The sequence below is a fragment of the Salvia splendens genome, chromosome 6, assembly GCF_004379255.2.
Source record: "Salvia splendens isolate huo1 chromosome 6, SspV2, whole genome shotgun sequence".
NCBI lineage: Eukaryota > Viridiplantae > Streptophyta > Magnoliopsida > Lamiales > Lamiaceae > Salvia > Salvia splendens.
Window position 1 is genome coordinate 36,619,478 of NC_056037.1, and position 20,916 is coordinate 36,640,393.

At 33.6% G+C, this 20,916-nt stretch overlaps 3 protein-coding genes across 4 annotated transcripts; all 3 read right to left on the bottom strand.

The window, feature by feature from the left end:
• Positions 1 to 3,464: 3,464 nt before the first annotated feature.
• On the bottom strand, positions 3,465 to 9,375 carry LOC121809757 (probable DNA primase large subunit). 2 transcript variants are annotated; one of them, XM_042210542.1, is made up of 20 exons: positions 9,145 to 9,375; positions 8,673 to 8,734; positions 8,461 to 8,564; positions 8,277 to 8,358; positions 8,123 to 8,182; positions 7,983 to 8,031; positions 7,864 to 7,883; positions 7,587 to 7,670; positions 7,439 to 7,503; positions 7,277 to 7,325; positions 7,153 to 7,200; positions 6,978 to 7,067; positions 6,837 to 6,896; positions 6,454 to 6,513; positions 6,073 to 6,147; positions 5,625 to 5,710; positions 5,138 to 5,231; positions 4,937 to 5,044; positions 3,916 to 3,968; positions 3,465 to 3,686 (listed from the first exon to the last, which is right to left on the bottom strand). In XM_042210542.1, the coding sequence occupies exons 1-19, from the start codon at positions 9,284 to 9,286 to the stop codon at positions 3,948 to 3,950; spliced, it is 1,359 nt and encodes a 452-aa protein (XP_042066476.1). In that variant the 5' UTR covers positions 9,287 to 9,375; the 3' UTR covers positions 3,465 to 3,686; positions 3,916 to 3,947. The 2 variants fall into 2 exon arrangements, with proteins under 2 accessions (XP_042066476.1, XP_042066477.1); XM_042210543.1 differs by having other exon boundaries at positions 8,673 to 8,772; positions 9,145 to 9,284.
• A 681-nt stretch (positions 9,376 to 10,056) lies between these two features.
• LOC121806745 lies at positions 10,057 to 15,816 on the bottom strand. The gene is made up of 13 exons (XM_042206878.1): positions 15,528 to 15,816; positions 14,899 to 14,972; positions 14,713 to 14,790; positions 13,746 to 13,821; positions 13,016 to 13,080; positions 12,541 to 12,642; positions 11,666 to 11,755; positions 11,501 to 11,575; positions 11,345 to 11,377; positions 11,158 to 11,244; positions 11,023 to 11,079; positions 10,541 to 10,648; positions 10,057 to 10,468 (listed from the first exon to the last, which is right to left on the bottom strand). The coding sequence occupies exons 1-13, from the start codon at positions 15,568 to 15,570 to the stop codon at positions 10,289 to 10,291; spliced, it is 1,068 nt and encodes a 355-aa protein (XP_042062812.1). The 5' UTR covers positions 15,571 to 15,816; the 3' UTR covers positions 10,057 to 10,288.
• A 2,102-nt stretch (positions 15,817 to 17,918) lies between these two features.
• LOC121806633 (probable WRKY transcription factor 75) lies at positions 17,919 to 19,961 on the bottom strand. Its single transcript, XM_042206749.1, has 2 exons — positions 19,525 to 19,961; positions 17,919 to 18,522 (listed from the first exon to the last, which is right to left on the bottom strand). Exons 1-2 carry the CDS (start codon positions 19,923 to 19,925, stop codon positions 18,345 to 18,347), a joined length of 579 nt encoding a protein of 192 aa, XP_042062683.1. The 5' UTR covers positions 19,926 to 19,961; the 3' UTR covers positions 17,919 to 18,344.
• Between the last annotated feature and the right edge of the window lie 955 nt (positions 19,962 to 20,916).

Here is a 20,916-nt window from a genome sequence, read left to right on the forward strand (position 1 = left end):
AGATCTACTCCACATTTGTCGATTTTGTCCAATCGTTTGCAATGTTTTTAGGTCTACTAATTTAAAATGACGTAAACTAATTATTCATCCGTCCCATAAAAATATGAACATTTGAGTCGATACAAGAATAAATGCATAATTGATAAAGTAAGAGAGGTGATTAAAAGATAAGTTAAAATAGTGTTAGTGAAAAGAAAAGTGTAATTATCTTTATGGGACGAGAGTATCATGTACGTGCAAAATTAAACATTCATTTTAATTATACTTTGTTTACACTATGTTCAATATTTTTATGAGACAAAATTGAACAAACTTCCTAAAAGATGATAGAAAATTGAGGACACTTAATGGCTAATTACACCTCATGCCTCGTAGTCACTTAGGCAGTCAAGGTGTAAGTTCAGTTGTCATGTCGATATCTTGATCATCAAATTTTTTTAAAACATTTTATTCCAAAGAAAAACAATAGATATTAAATGGTCATTATGTATTTTCAAATAATATATGAGATAATATCAATCATTTACATTAAAATAAATTATGGAAACTGAAATTAAAAAGTACTGTAAGAGTAAAAGTCTTGCTTGCACATGTCCACAAAGCAAGAAAGATGCCAGGAAGAAAGCTGGCTGTTTTTGATTGTGTGCTTTAGAGATGTGGGCTTTTCAGACACACAGATTTAGAGCAAAAATCACCAGTTTAGCTAAAAGTACACATTCCATTTTTGGGGTAGTAATAGATTTGTAAGAAGTGATTAAAAACTAATCTATGAAGATTAAAGAAATGAGTTTATAATGTTAGTTGGCGAAAGGAGAAAGATAGACCCCATATAAAATGAGTGGAAGAGAAAGGGACAGGGTGTATATATATGTGACTTTTAATCCTATCATCTTTTTTTAACTTTTTATGTGACTGAGGGAAAAAAGTAAAGTACAAATCAATAGAAAATTGAGGTGAGTTTGTCTACCATATTTGCTATCATATTGGCTTTTCCAAAGGTGCATTTCACTTCATCTAGTCTTAAGGTGACTTGGAAGGAATTGTTGGAAAATCCTAAAAATCGGTTGAAATTTAGATATATTTGTAATTATATTGAAGTGAATTTTTTAATGAAATTGTATCTAATGTGACCACCGTGGAATTATATTTGAAAGTTACAGCTAATGAGTTAAACTATGTATTTTATTCATAAAAAAATAATATTGTTAAGTTGGAATACATCAATGATGTTCACACATAAGTGACTTGATTTTTTTTACTGTCTTGTCAAACTGATTCAATTTCATTATTTTTTTCGACTGATTTTAAAGATGCCAAACATATCACAGTTTGATCATACATCATTATTTTTTCCAACAATTTATCCTTATTATAAATAAAAGTTAGAAAATTAATTGGTCCCACTTAAAATGATACTAGTTGAATGTTGACGTAGTAAATGTGATACACATTCAACAATAAATTTAATATGATTCAATTCACACCTTATATTCAAGTGAACTTTTTTTAATAAAATATTTGAGTTTATTTTTACGGAGCTAAATGAGCGCAAAAATACACAAGGCTTTTTTTCCATTGTTCCAACGTGTTGAATATCATGCAGTTTCTTATCCAATTATTCTTGATTAGATAATGCACAAATTATCTTGATTACTTTAAGTTGGTCCAATTAATATTGATCATGGTGGAAGTAATATTATCATTTATATATTGAGAATTTATAAGTGCTAGTATTAACAATGGAAAAATGACATCTTTGAATTCAATTTCACAAATCGGAACGCAAAACACGTTGAACGAATGTTTGATGGCCATGAATTGCTATTAATGTTGTAAATTGTGGTCCACACATTTCTGGGATTTTAATAAATATATATCAAATGCTAGTAACGTTATTATCCAATATTTTAATTTCGTTTTTTAAAATTTATATAAATTCAATTTTTAGCTGGGAATATTCGTGTTGGCAATAGAGTTAAATTATGACATGAATTTTACAAAAAGGCACTTCATTATTTTTTTCCCGAGTATTAACTACATGCATATTTTCGATTGTCAAATAATTATGTATAATTATAACTAGGCTTCCTTATTTTTCCGTTGTTTCTTATATAAATATGTCATTAGATTTTGTTAGTTTATTACTCCCTCTCATTCCAAATCTGTGAGAGTTTAACCACTTAACTTTGTAAAAAAAAATGAGAGGCAAAAGTTAGTGGATTATGAGTCCTAATGTTATGATAATTGTGGGTATAAGTTAGTGGATTATGAGTCCTAATGTTATGATAATTGTGGGTATAAAGAATTAGTGGAATGTGATTAATAAATTGTAAAAGTTAAATGAAACATTTATTATGACCCAATTAAATAAAAAAATATGAGATATTTATTGGGATCAAATGATGTATTTATTTGTTAGTGTAAGTAGGGTTTTTTCTTCCTATTTTTGTTGTGGCCTTTTTGGAAGATGGTCTCTGACCATCATCTCCAACCATACTCCAAAAATGAGTTTTGGTGTAGAAATGTTCTCCAACCATACATCAAATGCAAACTCATTTTTGGTGTTTTTTTGAAACAACTTCAAATATGGTGTTGCTGCAAAAATTTTATGAGACAAAAACTTTAAAATTGTGTAAATTTTGAATTAGGTGTAAATGATTGGAGTAAAATTACTTTTTGGTGTGACGTATACTCAAAAATGAGTTTGAGTATGGTGTAAATGGTTGGAAATGGTCTTAGTCATAAGGGTGTTTATGATATATGCCCACTTGTCACTCTATCAATTTCACTTTCCAGATTATAAGTATATCACTAATATAACAAATTATTTTCTCGTTGGAAATTCATGCAATTTGTTTTGGATAAAAGAATTTTGGTCTTTGTCTAAGGTACTTTAGGATAATCTAAGAGACATGAATACCAAAAATTTAATACTTAAATTTGTATGGTTCCAAGATAGTGTTGGTGGGTAAGCCAAAAACTTTAATGGAAGATGTGTTTCTTTCACTCGCATTTGCATGTGTAATGTGGGCACAAATTTTCAGAGGATAAGAGACATAAATGTTAGTGGTACTGTGTTAAATGGTAGATAGATGTGTTAGTTGTTACTTTCACTTACTTATGTAGAATGTGGGCACCAATTTTCAGAGCTAAGTCGCTTTCAATCCTATCCATATTTGGGTTGAAATAATCTTGGTGGATAGAGGATTTGAACCCTCTCTTTTAAGTCTTAAATGTCTTATTCTCCTTTTTTTTATTAAAAAAAAGAAGCAATAATAATATTCCTAATTATCCTCACGATACTCTACCAAAGGCCCGAACATTAGAGCTATTTGTTGAATTTTTACAAAAATACTACACAAAACACTGTATGATTTTTTTATGCAAATTGTAAAAAATATCTGGATTTAGAAAAACCAAATTTCAGAATGTTAAAAAGAAGCGTATCTTGTTACTTCTACTTCTACCCAATAAATAAAACCTCTTCTTTTTAAATGCTAAAGTCTTAGTCATGATCTAAAACAATAGAGAAGACAAGAATCAAGAGATGCTTCAAATCCTACACAAACTGATTTACAACTTACAATTCATGGAAAGTGACAGCAACTTGGGCATAATCAGGAGCGGAGACCTAAGTGCTCGTATTGCACCACGACATATCTCACGTAGATTTTTCTTCATGTAAACTGCTCACATGGAAGAAGCAATATGTCAACAGAAGCTAACTAGTATCATTTTCTCCTAATTTGTGAGCATACCATTTCATGCATCCATCTAGTTATCAAATTGAGTAGCAAGCCGTGGTAGTTTTGGAGCCATCGTTTTAAAGAAATTTCATCAAGCTTACAGGAATTAAACTTAAAAAGGAGAAAGCAGCTGCTCACAAGTAGAAAATTAGGGGATTTGTACACTTACAAGGGAAATTTTTGGATGCCGAGACTTCCAATCTAAGTCCCCTTAGAATTATTCTGCATATATAAAACTAAATTAGTATGGAACTGTGTACTATAACATATTAGTGTATGTAACTACATTCCAGTGTAGGGGCATAATTCTATCAATGAAACAAAGTTCGTCAAACATGTACAAATCCACTCGCATGCATATATGGGTGCCAGGTGAGCAAAGATCACGGAATTCATGTCATATCTACCTAAGAGGCTTTATGCTAGCCATAAAGTGGTGAATTGCAGCAAATGAAATGAGCCTACAAAACTATACCCATCTCAACTAATGATCAACACAGCTTCACCCAAAGTGAGTGAAACTGGCAGAAATTTAATTCAGTCCAAGTATCTGAACAGCATTGATCGTTAAGGAATGAAACGTGGGAAATGACATTATTAGCTAACGAAATCTTTGGAGTAGCCTAGTTGGCGAAGTAGGCCATCTCATGACTGAAGGATCATGAGTATAAATTCTGACAACGCCTTCTAGATTGAGCTACACAAAATGCATCTTTAACAATTTTCTGATAGCACATTAATTAAAAAATGAAAATAATAGGTATAATAAGCTTGAAATACCTATCACATCATCGTCCACAAAGAAAGTAAACAATAAGACACAGAGTAAGTTTTAATTACTTTATACATAAGATTAAAAATGGCTACCATATTCAGAATTCAGTCCAAGTAAATTTCACTTTTATATTTTGAAATCTACTTTTACCTATGCTTCTTAACTACTTAACAATATCTTTTTCATCACATGCAGAATTGGGTCACACTAGACCCAAATTCCAGGCACATGAAAAAAATAATTAACAATTAAATATATACTGATGGATGGGTTATTAAAGGAAATATGGGAAATTTATACAAAATGACACCCAAATAAAGCTTCCTGGTATAATAATAAATAAATAAATTGGCTATGCATAGAAATCAGCATAGGTCCCAACCAACAAAATCAAGGAAGTCCATGAATTTATTACCCTGGATTCCAAAATTGTTTTGCTGTCGCTGTAGTACTGATTTGGATGATTGATTCCCTGATCACAAGATGCCCCATGCACAGCTTCAAATGTTAAGGTGCATGCCAACTGCATCACAAACCTCAAAGATATTACTCACACTAAAAAGAGAAGGGCGTGGAAATGGAAACATACGAGCAAGTTTTGGTAGCAAACAATAACCTGATAATGTTTATTCCGCACTTTATCCATCACGTCCTCAAGTACCCTGTTAGCTACTCCCATGTTATTAAGTGCTGCTCTCAAATTCTCCTCCCTGCTCAAGCAATATTTCTTTTATCAGGATAGCATGAAAATGACAAGGCGATTGCAAATGAAAAGTGGACAATTCAGTAGTTAGCAAATGTAAGTGCGTAACAAGTGTGTTTCTATGCCTTTTGGAATCTATGTATGAGAAACAAAGAGGTGTGGCACTACATCAATCTCTTATCAGGCAGAAATTGATAAGCTTTATTGGTATCGTTCCAAAACCAGTTTCTCAAAATTCCTGCAAGGGTTGTCTACGAGGATGTTGGCAGACTGCAAAAAAATTGCAAAAGTTTCTGCATAGCTAATTGGAGATGGAATGGTGCACATTGAGTTTGAAATTAAAGGGTCAGCTCTTTCGAGTTTTGTAATGATCCAATAGCTTCATATAATAAAAGTTGACCTTAAATGACGATAAGGGCACCCATGATGATCCCCTACTCCTGGTGTTGATGATATTATCTTTTGGCATGAATAGGGTGTGTAATCCTGCACATTGACGGATACGTTTAAAAACAGTATAATTGCCCTCAGAAACATACAAAGAATAAGTAAAAGGCTAGTGTCTTAGAAACTATTGAAAAAGATATATTAACACTGCTTTCAGTCTATGAAACTCTTGACCAACAGTGAAGAAATTCAATGATAATGGATATCACATGCGTGTAGATACAGCATTGTCTTTGCTGTTTAGATAGCAATGATAGCATGTAACATAAATAAGGTAAACAGGTGTATGATCTCCATGCATGAGTTATTTTACTCATGTATAGAGGTTGCTGAAGGAATCCTTCAAGATTGGACTCCATAGAGGTAAGGTTGATAATTCAGAAACAGTGGAAACAAATTACCGTCCTCTTCCCTTCTTTTCCATAATTGTGTCGTATGCCGTATGCATATTCCTTGTCAAATCTTTCAGCACCTACCTAAAAAGGAGCACAACCCACAGAATTAATTTAGGAGAAGAAAATATTAAAGAGTGTGAAGTAGATTCCATTCGCGTGTTGTGCTGACAATAGCATAAACTATGAATTGGTATTCAGAGATTATTTTGACAGCGCATTAGATATCATAACCAACGAAATTGCAGATATCAATGTGCACAATCTGAAAATGCTACATTGATAATTTTCTGACATAAAAAATAGAAGTGATACGCTCACTCAATCAGATTACAATCTTATTGAAACAGAATTGAGCTGATTATGTAACTGATATCAAATTGAGATTACCTTTTTGGAAAATTCTGATTTCCAAAATGCAAGGGCATCATCCAGCTTGAGTCCAACACCCTGATAACACATGCAAACAATATCAACGCTACAAAATTCGGCGTATCCTAGATTGCCTCAAAGTTTAAGCAGCAATTACTTTCTCAACTCTCACAAAATACTATACACACGTAATGGGATATGTATGGTATACAGAAAGAATGCCATTGAGTTGCAATACGAGTACAACCAACATTTAGGATTGTGATTTTGAACATTAAGCAAGAGGAAGTTTGGCATTTTTAATTAACTGGCATAATTTTAATTTTTAAGTGTTTATACGTAAACTTAATCCTAGAGTTATACCCATGAGCAAGAGCAACATATAAATAAGAGTAAAAGACCTTGAGAAAGAGACCCAATTGCATTCGCCCTCCATGTTTCAAGTGATGATCCTCCTTAAGCTGAAATTAAATAACAGGGGTTGAAAATGTTAAAACACCGAAAAGGAGCAGTGTTTTTACAATCACAGACTCACTATTTACCTTTTCAAATAAATAACGCATGCAGAGAGGGAATGAACTTCTGGCAATATGATCAATGTCTCTAAGAGATATCTCTCCAAAATCTTTTGGCTGCAGGGACATATCATATGTCAATAAACTAATTTTGATGTGGACAAACATGCAAATAGATTATGATCTTATCCTTTCCAATTACCTGGCTATAATCAGGACCTAAATAACTTGTGGATAGGGCTTCGACAATCTAAGTAAAGCAAAGATAGTTAGATGCTACAGAAATTTTTATATGGATTGATGAAGAATCACTCATGGACACCTACAGGAGTCAGGCGGTCCTTCTCTTGCTCTCTGATCATAGACGTCCATTTTCTAAACACAAATAATTCAGATGCTAAGTATTCGAGAATATTATCTAATGCTCTAGAATGAAATTAATTTAACTAAATTTTTTCCAATCAGTGTAGCCAACAAATGAGAATGACCTGTTAGTTAGTATGAGTGCTTTAGAAAGATGGCTGCGATAATGTGTCATAATGATGGAAACCACCTGCAAAGAAATCAAGAGTTTAACAACAGAGTGATGGAAAGAAACCCATCTCTGCATAAAAAGTGGTCTATCAGCACAATCACCTGAGTCCTGGCAACATAAGCATACCCCTTCATGATAAATACTTCTCGTCTTGCTACAAGGTCAGGAACTTTCTCAAATGGCACCTTTATGTTATAACAAAGGAGAAAAAGGACCCAAAAGAGCATTAGGTCAGCCAAAACCAATATAATAGTTCTCAGTCACATTTGATTTTGTATTCTAGTGTTCCACCACACTTTATTGGTAGTTGAGTCTTACTTGCACTTTTCTAAGCAGTATAAAACTACTTAGCAGGGAAGAGAGGAAGTTAGTAATTACCTTGTAATACATGGTATCAGCTGCAATAACAAATAGATAAAGAACATCAGGTGAAGCTATGAGATTAGTAACAAATTCAGATTTGACTCGATTTTTCTAGAAAGTAATGAGAAACATACCACTGGAATTCATTGAGCGTGCTACTTTGTTCAATTTGTCTTTAACATTCTGAAAAGAAACCAGAGGAATATTTACTTTATTAAGAGTAAAGCTTGAATGACCTTGCATATATGGTTAAGGCTTAAATAACACTATTGACCTCGTATTCCGCATTGGTTATAGTTTTGTACGGCAGGTCAAACTCTGCCATCAATGCTATCTAGAGAGAAAACCCAAATGCAGGAGATCAGTAATTGAATAAAATTATTCAAAGAACAAAACAAAATTTCATCAAGGTAATAATGATATTATACCTGAGCCTCAGAAGTTTCAAGTAGAAAGCGATAACGAAACAGTGTTGTCTCCATTGAAAGGAACCATTTCCTTAATTCCTCCCTTCCACGTATTCAACAGATCAAAATTAGAAACTGAATATGCAATTCTGGGAGCAAGAAATGCTAGTATGGCAGAAGGAAGATAAATAAAGGTGTCTCTTACTCTCTGCAGTAGACAAGACGTAGAACAAAGTGGGAAATGATGTCCTTGTTCATAACTTGAGATGCTTCTGGGTGACTCATGTGTACCTTCAATAATTCCTTTATCTGTACTGCAAGCTATCAAACCCGAAACAAGTAGAACTATACAAAGATTCTCTGCCTTTTATCAGAAGAGACTCAGAAATGACGCAGATAGAAAAGATTTAACATTACCACATTTCCCATCTCATTTGGCTTCTTCCCACGGGATAGTGCATCTGAAATTCCTTTGAGAACTACACAGAAAAATCAAGCCATATGACTCATACATTCCCTGTTAACAAACACTAGTTATGGGGACAAAAGCATCTATTTTTCAGAAAATACAACTATCAGAAAAACACCATACAAATAATTATCCGACATTTTGCTAAAGCTCAAACACAACCCTAAAAAATCATAAGTTTACTCAAGTCCTGCTTCCAGATGTAAAGGAATCAACAATACTCAATTCAAATGGAGCCAAATTCGTCACTAGATCCAGTTTACCAAGCTCAATTGTGAACTTAAAACGAGAAAGTTTAAACTAAAAGTACTATTCTAGCAACAAATTCAGTCTCTAGAAACTCAATCCAACAGATCGAGACAAAACAAATAAGAACGTGCAGCGAATATCGACCAGACACACGAAAACAAAGAAATAAACCTCGAAGGCGGTGGACAGCATACAGCTCAAAATCTTCGAGCCGGACTTCGAGCTCCGGCGCCGAGCGGTATATCGGGATAGTCGGAGCGGCGTCGCCTGCTGGGGAAAGCAAGGATTTCCTGCGTGAGCCGATGATTTCCATTTCGACAACCAATTAACTGTTTGATGGCAGCAGGATCTAGAAGATTAATGGGGGGAAAATCGATCTCGAGAGAGAGAGCAAAAGTAGTGCTCAAGAGTAAAAATGGCGGGAAACGGCTCCCTCCATCTTGGTTATGGGTTGGGCTTCATATGATAAAGCCCATTAGTTCAATTTTAAATCCCCACAGGCCCAAACTATAGATTTTCAACAAATCAATTTTTTTTGGGATAACTCGTTGTGAATATCTCGACAGTTTTTCGTTTATATTTTACTTTCCGAAAAATTGTTTTGAGTTCATCATTTTTTTTCATTTCTCTAGAAAAACTGATGTAGATATGTGACATGGAGTATATTATTACATCATAAACTTCTTCTGAGGTGATTTATCTAATATTTTTAGTTATTTACAACTGAAAAGCCAATGTGTAATAGAAGTTAGACACAAATTAGATTGTGTTAATTAGGGAGGAGCTTTTAAAGGCTGGATTAGCAATTTAAATAAATACTAGTAATATAAATTGATAATCACTTATTACCATTAGTAGATTGAATTTCAGATAATATATTAACTTGACTTGATTTGTTCACATAATCCTGGCAATTTTTTCAATTTAACACAGTTTTTCTGAGCCAAAATCTCCAATGAAACTAAGTTATGGATTCAAAAATTTGGAACAAAAATCAGACCATTAGAATTTAGAACCAGTGAGATTCCAGCATCGCCTAATGAGAATGAAATAATCAACTGCAGATAATTGCAAGGGGAAAAATGATGAAAATACAATTGAGGGTGTTCATTTATTTACCTTTCTCCCATTAGTTTCAAAAAAAAATAGTTCCATCTCTTGGCAGAATATCCGAAGAGCTAACATGTGAACATACAAAATTCGGGTGATCATATATATTAGGCATTTCCTTATATAGGAGATATATAACCCTCTCCTCGGATCTACTCATTTATATCCTAAAATCGGTTCTTGTGGTCGCAATCTACAACCTACTCTACTTGGCAGTCGGCACCGTGCTGCGGCTTCTTGTAAGCAACGAAAATCCTGAAAATCTTCCAAACAAACCACTCGTGGCATTGTCTGTATTTGTTTCTTCAGAAGCACGAGTTCCATTCGAACCCAGTGGACTGCTTGAGCCCGACACTCCAACATCGTCTGATGTTCCATACAGTTCCTGCAGAAGACAATGTGAGAGATGCTTGGCATGGCTACAAAACATGAGAGGTTAAAGAGGATATTTTGTTACCTTGAGGCCTGAAGCAGGAGACGGAAATGTAACCTGCTTCTTAAAAGATCCGTTAGCAGTAGATGGTGATGGTGGCTCACCTAAAGCCTTGATGGGCATAGACACAGACTGAGAAGGGCAAAGAAGTAAACTAGATTAATTGGTATACATTTAGTATGATACTCCCTCCGTACACGATTTCAACGATTACCACACCAGTTTTGACTAAGTGCCTGTTCTAATAAATTGTTTGAATTTGTGTAGGAAATTGAGCGGGAAAAAATAGTGGAATGTGGATCCCAATTTTATATACTACTATTAGTTTTATAATGGAATGTGAGTCTAAGAATTTAGTGGAGTGTGGAGATCCACTTACCTAAAATGTTAAAAAAAATTAATGGGGTTTTAAATCATGGAATTGCAAAATGGCAAAATAGGTCATTATTTCGTGGAAGGAAGGAGTATCTACTATCTACTAAAGCTACATACGACGGATAATTTACCCTTGACGGAGATACTTTTGGCAGTTCAAGGGCAGGCCTGGAGGAACTAGATGCTCCCTGCACGTTTCATTCTAAAGGTTAGGCTACGTACATTAATGGTTGCGGATATGAAATATGGGTTTATTATATTCTTGCCTCAATTTGCTCCATGCTTTTGCTCTTCTCGAGCTCGAGATTATATGCATAGCCTACCAAATTTTCAACGCCAGAGTTCAGTTGATTCTACATTAAAAGATTAACTATCGTTAGAACGAAAAATAATAGTAGTAACTACTATATGCAACTAGGAGGGAGAGTGCTGAAGAACAGAGTTTAACAGTACCTGTCTCACTTCTATTCTGCTAATCTTTGTTTCCTGTTACAAGAAAGGGTTTAGCCATTCGTGTCTGACCCACCACTCACCCATAGATAAGCACAACTAAATAAGAACAAATATCCAGAGAAACAAATTGAAGTTATGAGGGGAGATATTAGTTACCAATGACCGCACAACATGATGTACATTCTGGAATTTTGAATCAATTGATTTTACATTGCCTCGCAGATCAGATATCTGAGCAAATTTCATAGTCAGTAACTTGACAGGTTCAGGACAAACAAGAGATAAACCTGAGCCACCAAAATGTTTATAATTTTGCCTGACCTCATCTTTCGTTGCTGTTGTATGGTCAGCAACTTCATCAATTTTACAATCTACTCGGTCAATTCTCGAGGACAGATGTTTTTTAGTGACCTGCAAAGTTAAAGAAAAGTTCAGTTCATGGCGTCATGCAGGCACAGAAATGATACTACACATTAATGACGTAGCACTATCAAGATCCATTGCATCTATCATGCACCCCGGTCCCAGGTGATAAATTGCACATGTTTTAAATACTTTCAAAGCAAGCATGGGGAAAGCTGAAAGACACTCTAGGACAAAGGATCTTATGTAACAAAATTCAGTTGTGAAAAGTAATAATAGCAAAAAAAGCCATCAATCAAATGCATACTTGCCACGCAACACAAAAATAAGGAACATAAAGCTTCTGGATTTATGCATAGGTTAACAAATGCTGCAATTGCAAGGTTCGCACCCAGTACCTGGTGTAAGTGGTATACCAATCTATTGCAAGTCATAGCTTGATTTAAAAGTGAAAAAAATACTCATTTGTAGTCTGTAGAATGAATGCTTCAAAGATATTGCATAGCATCTATAATACTAGTATACATACATGCACTTGTGAATAATTGTTAAGAACTTCAAGAATGAATGATTCAAGTATAGAGTCCAAAGGTCAAACTTTCAACATTCAATTCTTTATCAAAAGCCAAAGAAAACTAAGTATCATGTTGCATAACAAATAAATACTGAAGAAAATATATAGAATTAACAGATGGCAGATGTAGTAAATCAAAAAAAGCTTTAGATGATGGAGTGCTCCTCTTGCAAGAAAAGAACAGTCAGCATTTGAACAGGTAAACTCCAGATTTGCCATCACAACAATAAAGTAACAAAACTCAGAATTAAAAGCTTACTGAAACAGAGGAGTAAACTGTTTCAAGCTGTTTAGCTACAGAAGAACAGGCATCATTTAAGCCACGCCTTGTAGCAAACATCATATCAGAAATCTTCCAACCCTGCAAGCGGATAAATATTTAAGAGATGTATATCTGTGTACAAAGTACAAACACTAAATTTGCACCAGATATTAAAATTAATAAATGCTCAAAACGGAAATTACATCCCGAGTTATCAACTTATGCTATCAAAGGAATGACAAAACAACTAGGTTTACCAAAAGCAACCTATAAAGGCTTATAAGATAAGCAACATATAAACCTAGCTATTGTAAATATAGAATTAATTATCAGGGCAGATGTTCCACCACATGTAAATAATTTGTTAGCACCTAATAAAACTGAGTATCTCAGTTACAAAAATTCAATTGATATATGAAAAGTAAAGTCCAAAAAATCAGTGTTTCGCTAGAGAAAACCAATATAAAATTACCTTCCACCAAATGTAGCCATATCCTGCAACTATAGTAATAATTACCATTCCATATTTACCAGATGCTGCAAAAGAGTACAAGATAAAGTCAGCAAATAGCACTATTTGATAAGTTCCCAAAGGAAAACAAGGTCAAGGTGAAGATCCAGGCATTCAAATTTTATACAGAGAAGAAGTGACAGAGTATTGAAACTTAATAAAGCCCATCTCTGCTTTTTTGGCTAAGAGCAATAGCATAGCTAGTAGAACAATAGTGTTAAAGTTTGTTATACAAGTAAAGAACATGCAACATCAATATAAGACACAAACAGTAATCCTCTATAAAGAGAAAGTCGCTCTATTCCCAAAGTAAAATTAGAGCATTGGCAATTTCATGACAGATGCATACACATGATAGAAAATAATAATGTAATCAATGATTTTTATGCATAACAGTGCATTGTTCTTTACCAATATGATTTTGCTGCATGTGAACAAATTGGTGGGTATAAAAAAGGTGATATCATAAAGCTCAAAAAGATGTCAGCGGGCGGAGCACTAGGAGAATCTGAAACATAGGATGTGCATGTTGACAAATAGAGTACAAAGATGTGAGGATTTCTCCCATAGTGGGATACACCACACCGATCAAATATAGCACGCAACAAGTACATAATAACGGAAATCAAAAAAGATTTCACACCAAAGTTGATGAGATGAGATTTACTATCATTTTATAAAGTATTGTGACCTGATCGTTCTCCAGTAACAATTGTAACAGATCTATTTGATGCCAAGAGTTGCAGCTCTTCTCGTAGACTGTTAACCTGAGAGAGTTAAAACTCAAAATCAGTTCATCTGCCAATAGCTTTGATCATAAGCGTTAATGTAGTGATGACTGATGATGTAGTATGACTAGAAAGATGGCAGGTAAAAGTGAACAAAACAGCCAATACTGTTGAACTTTTATCTAATTATTGCAAGAATGTACTGAGACTAGAGAAGATCTGAGGTAATAAAATAATTGTCATATCAAGTACTCCCTCCGTCCCAACCTAAGTGAGACGTTTTCTTTTTTGGCAAAAAATAACTCACACCTCTCTCCTACTTTATCCTCTTATCTATCCTACTTTGTCATCTCTCTTACTTTATTCTCTCTCTCTTCCTTACTTTATCCTCCCTCTTACTTTATTCTCTCTTTCTCTTTCTTACTTTATCCTCTCTTATATTTTCTCTCTTTCTCTTTCTTACTTTATTCTCTCTCTTACTTTACTATTAATAATTTAATTCACTAAACACCACTACCTAAATTCTTGTGCCAAAATAGAAACGTCTCACTTAGGCCGGAACGGAGGGAGTACATTACAACATTCTCTTTCTCCACATTCGGAATCCATTCTACCAGTGAATCTGTATTAGTAGAGAAAAGGGTGCATCTTTCTCTTGGCTATGCTATAGTTACTCTATCCCTTTTCTGTCATAGCAAGTTCTAAGCAATTTTCCAATACCATAATTATTATACTTGTTAGATAAGCCCAACCAGGACAACTGAACAAAGAACAGAACCATAGTCCAACAATTAGAAGTCGTGAAATATAATAGTCATATATTGTAAGACAAATGATACAAAATAAGGCCCATCTAAATATGGGGAAAGACCTCTTTAGTAGGTAAGAGAACAACATAAACAGTAATCAAAGACATAATTAGCTCCAAACCTGTTGCATCAAAGAATCATTCCGAGGTTTGGGTTGGGAGGTAGCTGGAACATCTTGTTTAAGTTGCTTGAAAACTATCTGTCAGTTAAAGCAAGAGTAGCAAAATTAAGAAAATCAAAAGCTTCTGAAGGACTTATAGCCCATGCTCATTCAGATTTCAAAAAAAACTTCCAAAGTAAAAGGCACCTTAAATGCACCGGAGAAAAAATCAGAAACATTAGATATCCGGCCCTCCTTGGCAAGAACAGATCCCACGAGGCCTGCAAATGTGGTTGGGTCTCCTCAGTAAAATATTTTGTGATGAATACTCACAATGCAAAAATGTACACTTTACAGCTAGCGCTAGAGCGATGGTCTTGTAGTAAATTAGGCAAATAAATGACTCAAAGGTATATATGGGTTCCGTTCTGCCAACACCAGAGGTTGAGCTAGGAATAGAGCAGCTATGAGTAGGTGGTGATGGTAGAGAAAGGGGGGAGAACCATTACAACTACCAGCTCTTCGTGACTAATAAACCCGGCCACCAAACCGGAATCAACAACAGAATTCAACCATTCAGCCACTATTTCTCACAATTGATTCAAATTAAATAAACTCGAAGGTGAAATCATCAGGTAAGTATCCAAAATATAACAGACGCTAAACATCAATCACAAACAATAGCACTAGCAAAATGGCAATTGATCTAAAAGTCCAAAAACTAACAGTCAAACACGTACACACACAGCAGCATCGATACCACGAAAAATCAACAGAAACATAAGCTTCAGAAAATTGTAACAAATCGATAACGATTGTTGAAAGAAACAATTGACCTGCACCAACGATGAGCGATAGCTTGCCGAGAGGAAGCGCCATCGGCGGAGAAGTGGCGATTTTCACAGGAAATTAACGACAAAAAAACATTCATAAATTTCGATAATACACAAACAAAAACGAGGGATCGAATCCAAAATAAAAGAATTATAATCCACGAGCTTAGGTAATTATCGAGTAGAGTAGAGAAAAGGGCTTCTGAAATTGAGCAGCTTAACGAAACCCTATTTTAGTATTGGATATAATGAAATCTGGAGTGGCTGTAGCCGAAATAAATTGACACAAGCCTTCAATGAATTGTTATCCTAGGAATTAAGACGATGTATTTTTAATGCTATTTTATAAGTATTGTACTGTAATATACTTCCTCTATTTTCTAAAAATAAAAATTCACTTCAATAAAAAGACTTTAACGATGATTTTTCATAAAATTAAGGGTGTTAATTTGAGTTTCTAAATATGCCATCAATTCTTCAAAAAAACGTTTTTATTATTGATGTCCCAACTAAATTTAGAGGACGTAAAAAAAAGATTAAGTTAATTAATGATGATTAAATTAATTTTTTCTTAATTTAGGAACGTTGTATTTTGCGTCCTAAATTTGTATATTTTTTAAAATTTTCCAATGAAAGTAATTGCATCTCGATTTTTGTGTTCTTAAAACTTGTTTTTTGTAGTGATTCTTTTCTACTTGGTTAGTCTCTTAAAAGTAAAAACTCTGTATTTAGAAAATGGATCTTACAATCTACTAATATTATTTTTACTATGTTTTCCTACTTGTTCTTATTTTAGTCATTTTTTCTATTCATCTATTTTTATCAATTTTGTATTAAAACATGACCCGTTTTTGAAATTTCTGTTTTCATGACACGAAGGAAGTAATAATTGTTTTGTGATAATAAAATGAGTTGTCATAGTATTCAATTTGAAACTCTCAAATTGATTTAAATTACACGTCTGTTTTATAGGATTATATGGTTGAAACATAACCGACAAAATTACAACTTGTTCATGAAGTGATAAAACCAATAGTCTATAAATCGATAGAGTTGGCCCAAACTTTAGCTCAAGTCGATATTTGTATTTTTATACTGCTACTATCCCATAAAACTAAGCATTTTGGGAATAAAAGATTTAAATTTTTAATGCAACATTGACAAAATAGGAAAGAGATAGAAAAAAAATTGAAATATTATTAGTAAAGAATGTAGAGAGCAAATCTTGCCAATAATAGAATTTGACTAATTTTGTAAAATAGAAAAAAAATTATGGGATGGTAATTTGATACTAACGGAATTGAATCTACTATTAGTCAAGTACGAAAATAAAATTTTGAATACGAATTATTTGATTATTTTTCAATTCTTGTGCAAGTGTGGAACAAATGTACAGTAATTAAGCCTCTAAGCGAGTAATTATTTTTTCAAAAGGTCTTTTAATAATTTATTTGTTTAATTCGTCTCTTATTGTAGAAATAGATTGGTTCTTATCAATTTTTAATGGGCCCAGCCCATAAGTTATATAGGCTGTAAGAGCAATTTAATTTGTGGAGAATTTTCCATAATAAAAACATTCATATTACTATTTTATAGGGTCATTAGCGCTCAATATCAATAAAAATTTAAAAAATTTATTTTTTCCGGAGAACTTTGAACGTGCTATATAATATCATGAATTTCAATAACTATTAAATTTTTTTCACTGGCAACAAAATCCAACTACATTAAAATGAGATGAATAACTATATTTGGCTTCTTAGAACCTGGTAATCACATCACTATCATTTTTTAATGGTAACCATATCGTATGTGATATAATAATAAATAAAATGTAGCCGAATTTGTCGTTGATGGGAAAAAAAATCAACAACTACTTAAGTTCGTAATATTATATGTTAAGTTTAAAGTTTGTAGGAAAAAATAAATTTTTGGAAAGTTCTGTAATATTAGGCGCCAATATATCTCGTAATATTACTCTAGGTTAATATAACCGTATATTTTTTGTATAAAGCTGGAGATTTTATAATTTTTACGCATTTCTTGAATTTCTTTTACTTGTTCCATTTTTTGTGTCAGTTTGGTTTAGCATATTAAATTATACTTCCTACGTCCATAAAAAATAGATAATTTTTTGTTTTAATGCATAAGTAATCAAGTAAGAGAGATAGAAAGAAAAAAAAGTAATTAAAGCATTAATTGTTAGTAGAGAATAAGAACCACTTCATTAGAAAGAATTTTTTTTTAAATAGAATTGATCTGGTTTTAAGAAACGTCCTAAAGGACAAATATTGTCTATTTTAAGGAATGGAGAGAGTAGAATGAACCAAAAATATAAACTAGAGAACTATAAATTTAGTAAATCGATACTAATACAGAAAAATGCTGTACGACTTACCAGAAAAGAAAATTCCTTTATGAACACAATGACAAGTTTTCAACAAATGAGGAGTAAGTACATGACACAGAGATTAAATAAACAAGTACAGTAATATCCAAGTAAAATTCACATTATTAAAGATCTAAGTCTTTGAGTATATATATATATTGAAATTGAACGTCTAATGTTTTCACAAATTGGCGCCTATACTATGGCAGATCCAGAAAAAAAAAGAAGTGGGTGCGAAAATCGTCACTGACTAGGTGATGATAAATGAATAACGAAAATGAACTCCAACCCTGAAGGATTGGGGCAGTGTGGCGTAGCAACACCATATGGTCAGTGACAACTCCAAATATTGAATTTAATAGATCTATATATTGTGGGTCGATCGATCCCGACCCCACTTGAATCTGCCATTGCGCGTATAGATATAATTATTATAAAGAAGTGTAAATCTGCATTTGACTAAGAATGTGGTCAAAATTGTCGGTAGATTTCTGGATTGGATGAGAATGGACACCTTCATAAGTCGTAACTACAATTCCTTCATCTTTGGAAAGCCTCTGCACTTGTTTCTTCACATTGCAACCTTGATGTGTGCATCTATAATAGCTTCTGCAAAACACAAATTATAAATCAATTGTTAATTTCTCAATGCCATAATGAACATAGTGGATTCAGAATATATGAAACTCGTGGGATCAGATACATCTATAAAAGTCGTGGCCGACGTCAAAAGACAAGAGACAGTGCAGCGGTCATGACTGACTATGAATACCAGACCGCGAAAGGTTGGCCGGTTAGGTAGAGCTTGCGCCCATCTAGGACGTTCTAAAATCCATAAATTACTCATTCATTTTGTGTTATAGTATTAAATATAGCATACAGTTTGAGGGAAAATAAATGGACTATTTAATGACAAATTAAACCGAATTAAAACTAGTGCATGTTAATTGCAAGCAGTGGAGGATCTAGTAGGGCGGGAGGTGGCGACTAATTTTCTTTTATCTAGACGTAAAATTGCCATGTCCGTCTCCTCTGTTTACCTTTGACGTCGCCCCGAAGACTGAAAAAAAATAATTATGTCCGCCGTAAATCAAGCTAAACCAAGCTAGTAATATATTCCAACCCTTTCGTTTCCGAATCCTGGATCCGCCTCTGATTGCCTAGACTTCATGTTCTTTTTTACGTGGCTTTATTAACTAGCTCAAATAAAATGTCCCACTTAATTATAAGTTTTTTTTCTTAATTACAAACTACATAAATGATATCATAAACAATTGAGATCTTGCAAAATTGAGTACACATATACTCATATTCTTGTACGCCGCCATTTACGAACTAACAATCAATCCAAGACTTAAAATTATTACTAAACAAATAAATATCATTTGTATAGGCTATATAGTCCATGCTATCCGACCTCAATGGAAGATCAACCAAACCCTAAAGAGATTTCATCACAAAATCCGGATTGGCTATAAAAAAAAAGTGACCCTTGCTTAAATTGATCTTTTTCTCTTTCATATTTCGGATATAACTCACATGTGAATATGTCAACGTAGGTCAAATCCACGAATAAAGCGAAATGAGAAATCGAAGAAACGGATTAAAAACCTGGGAAATCTATTGTTCTTGACTGCCTTCTGACCATATTTCCTCCATCTATATCCATCATCAAGAATATCAACTTGGCTTCTAGTTTGGAAGGCAAATCTAGGTTTTCTGCTCTTTTTCTCCACCTTTTTCTTCCCTTCTTTCGCCTCGTTTTCAGCGGCCAGACTGCCTCCCTCGCCGGTGGCGGCTGGGGTCGCCACATCGCCGTTGATATTTTGATTTTCTTCCATGGTTGTGATGAAGCCTGAGTATCCATTGTTTTGGTCATGATGTTGGAATACTTGATTGTGATTGTGATGATGATCGTGTGGTTGGGAGGTCATCATCATGTTGAAGATGGAGAGATGTGAATTTTGTGAGAGAGATGATGAAGAAGAAGACATGGACGCAAAGTTATCCATTAGAAAAAAGGAGTCGGAGATTTTGGGCAAGTGAGGGAATAATTATATATATTATTGGGTATTGATTTTGTGGTTATAGAGAATTTTATATAATTGTGTTTAATTAAGATATGACAGTGTGGCGTGACGTGGCTGTGGAATAATAATAGGAGTAGTATTACTTGTTTGTGGACGTAATATGTGTTCGAATTCGAATGTGGTGAGTTTTGAAGTGGGAAGTGAGTCAAAATCTCATACTAGTAGTAGATTTTGAATTTGGGGTGTATTGAGATAGAATCAGGGATCGACTGATTCTATCTCAATTATCCATTATGGGGTATTCAGTTTGCAAGATTGTATCCGGGATTAAATTTATAGGGTGTTTGGTTCATGAGATTCAATCCAACAATTCAATCCTAGATGGATAATCATGTAATAATTAGTCATAGCTAATCCCCTATGACTAAAATATTCTTACAACTCTATCCTAAATTATATCTTTGTATTATTTTATCTTGGAAACCGAACATCACCTATTAGTACAACAGTTGTATTGTCTTTATACTGAAAATCTTTTTCCACAAGTTCGATTCTCATCTATTTGGGATTAATGGACGTAAATTCAAAATGAGGAATGGTTAGAGAATGAACCAAGACGATAAAGCAGCCCTCTTGTCCACTCTCAACATCCATCCAGAATAGTAATCAATTAAAAACACACAAACGTACAGAGTTGAAGTGATTATTATTGTTAACAAAAGTAGTTTTTTTAATAAAATTCAAATTATTTCTAAATAGAGTCACCTTTTATAATTAAAAATGATTGTTGCAAGCATAATAAAAATTATTTTAATATTATATAAAAGTTACTATTATTTTGGAAAAAAAACTGAACCGGGGTAGAAGAGGCTGGACCCACGCACATTATTTGTGAGCGCATACGGGTGCCACCCGAATGTAAATTTATAGGTACCCATGCATCAGACATTTTTTTTAAAAAATTTGTTACAAT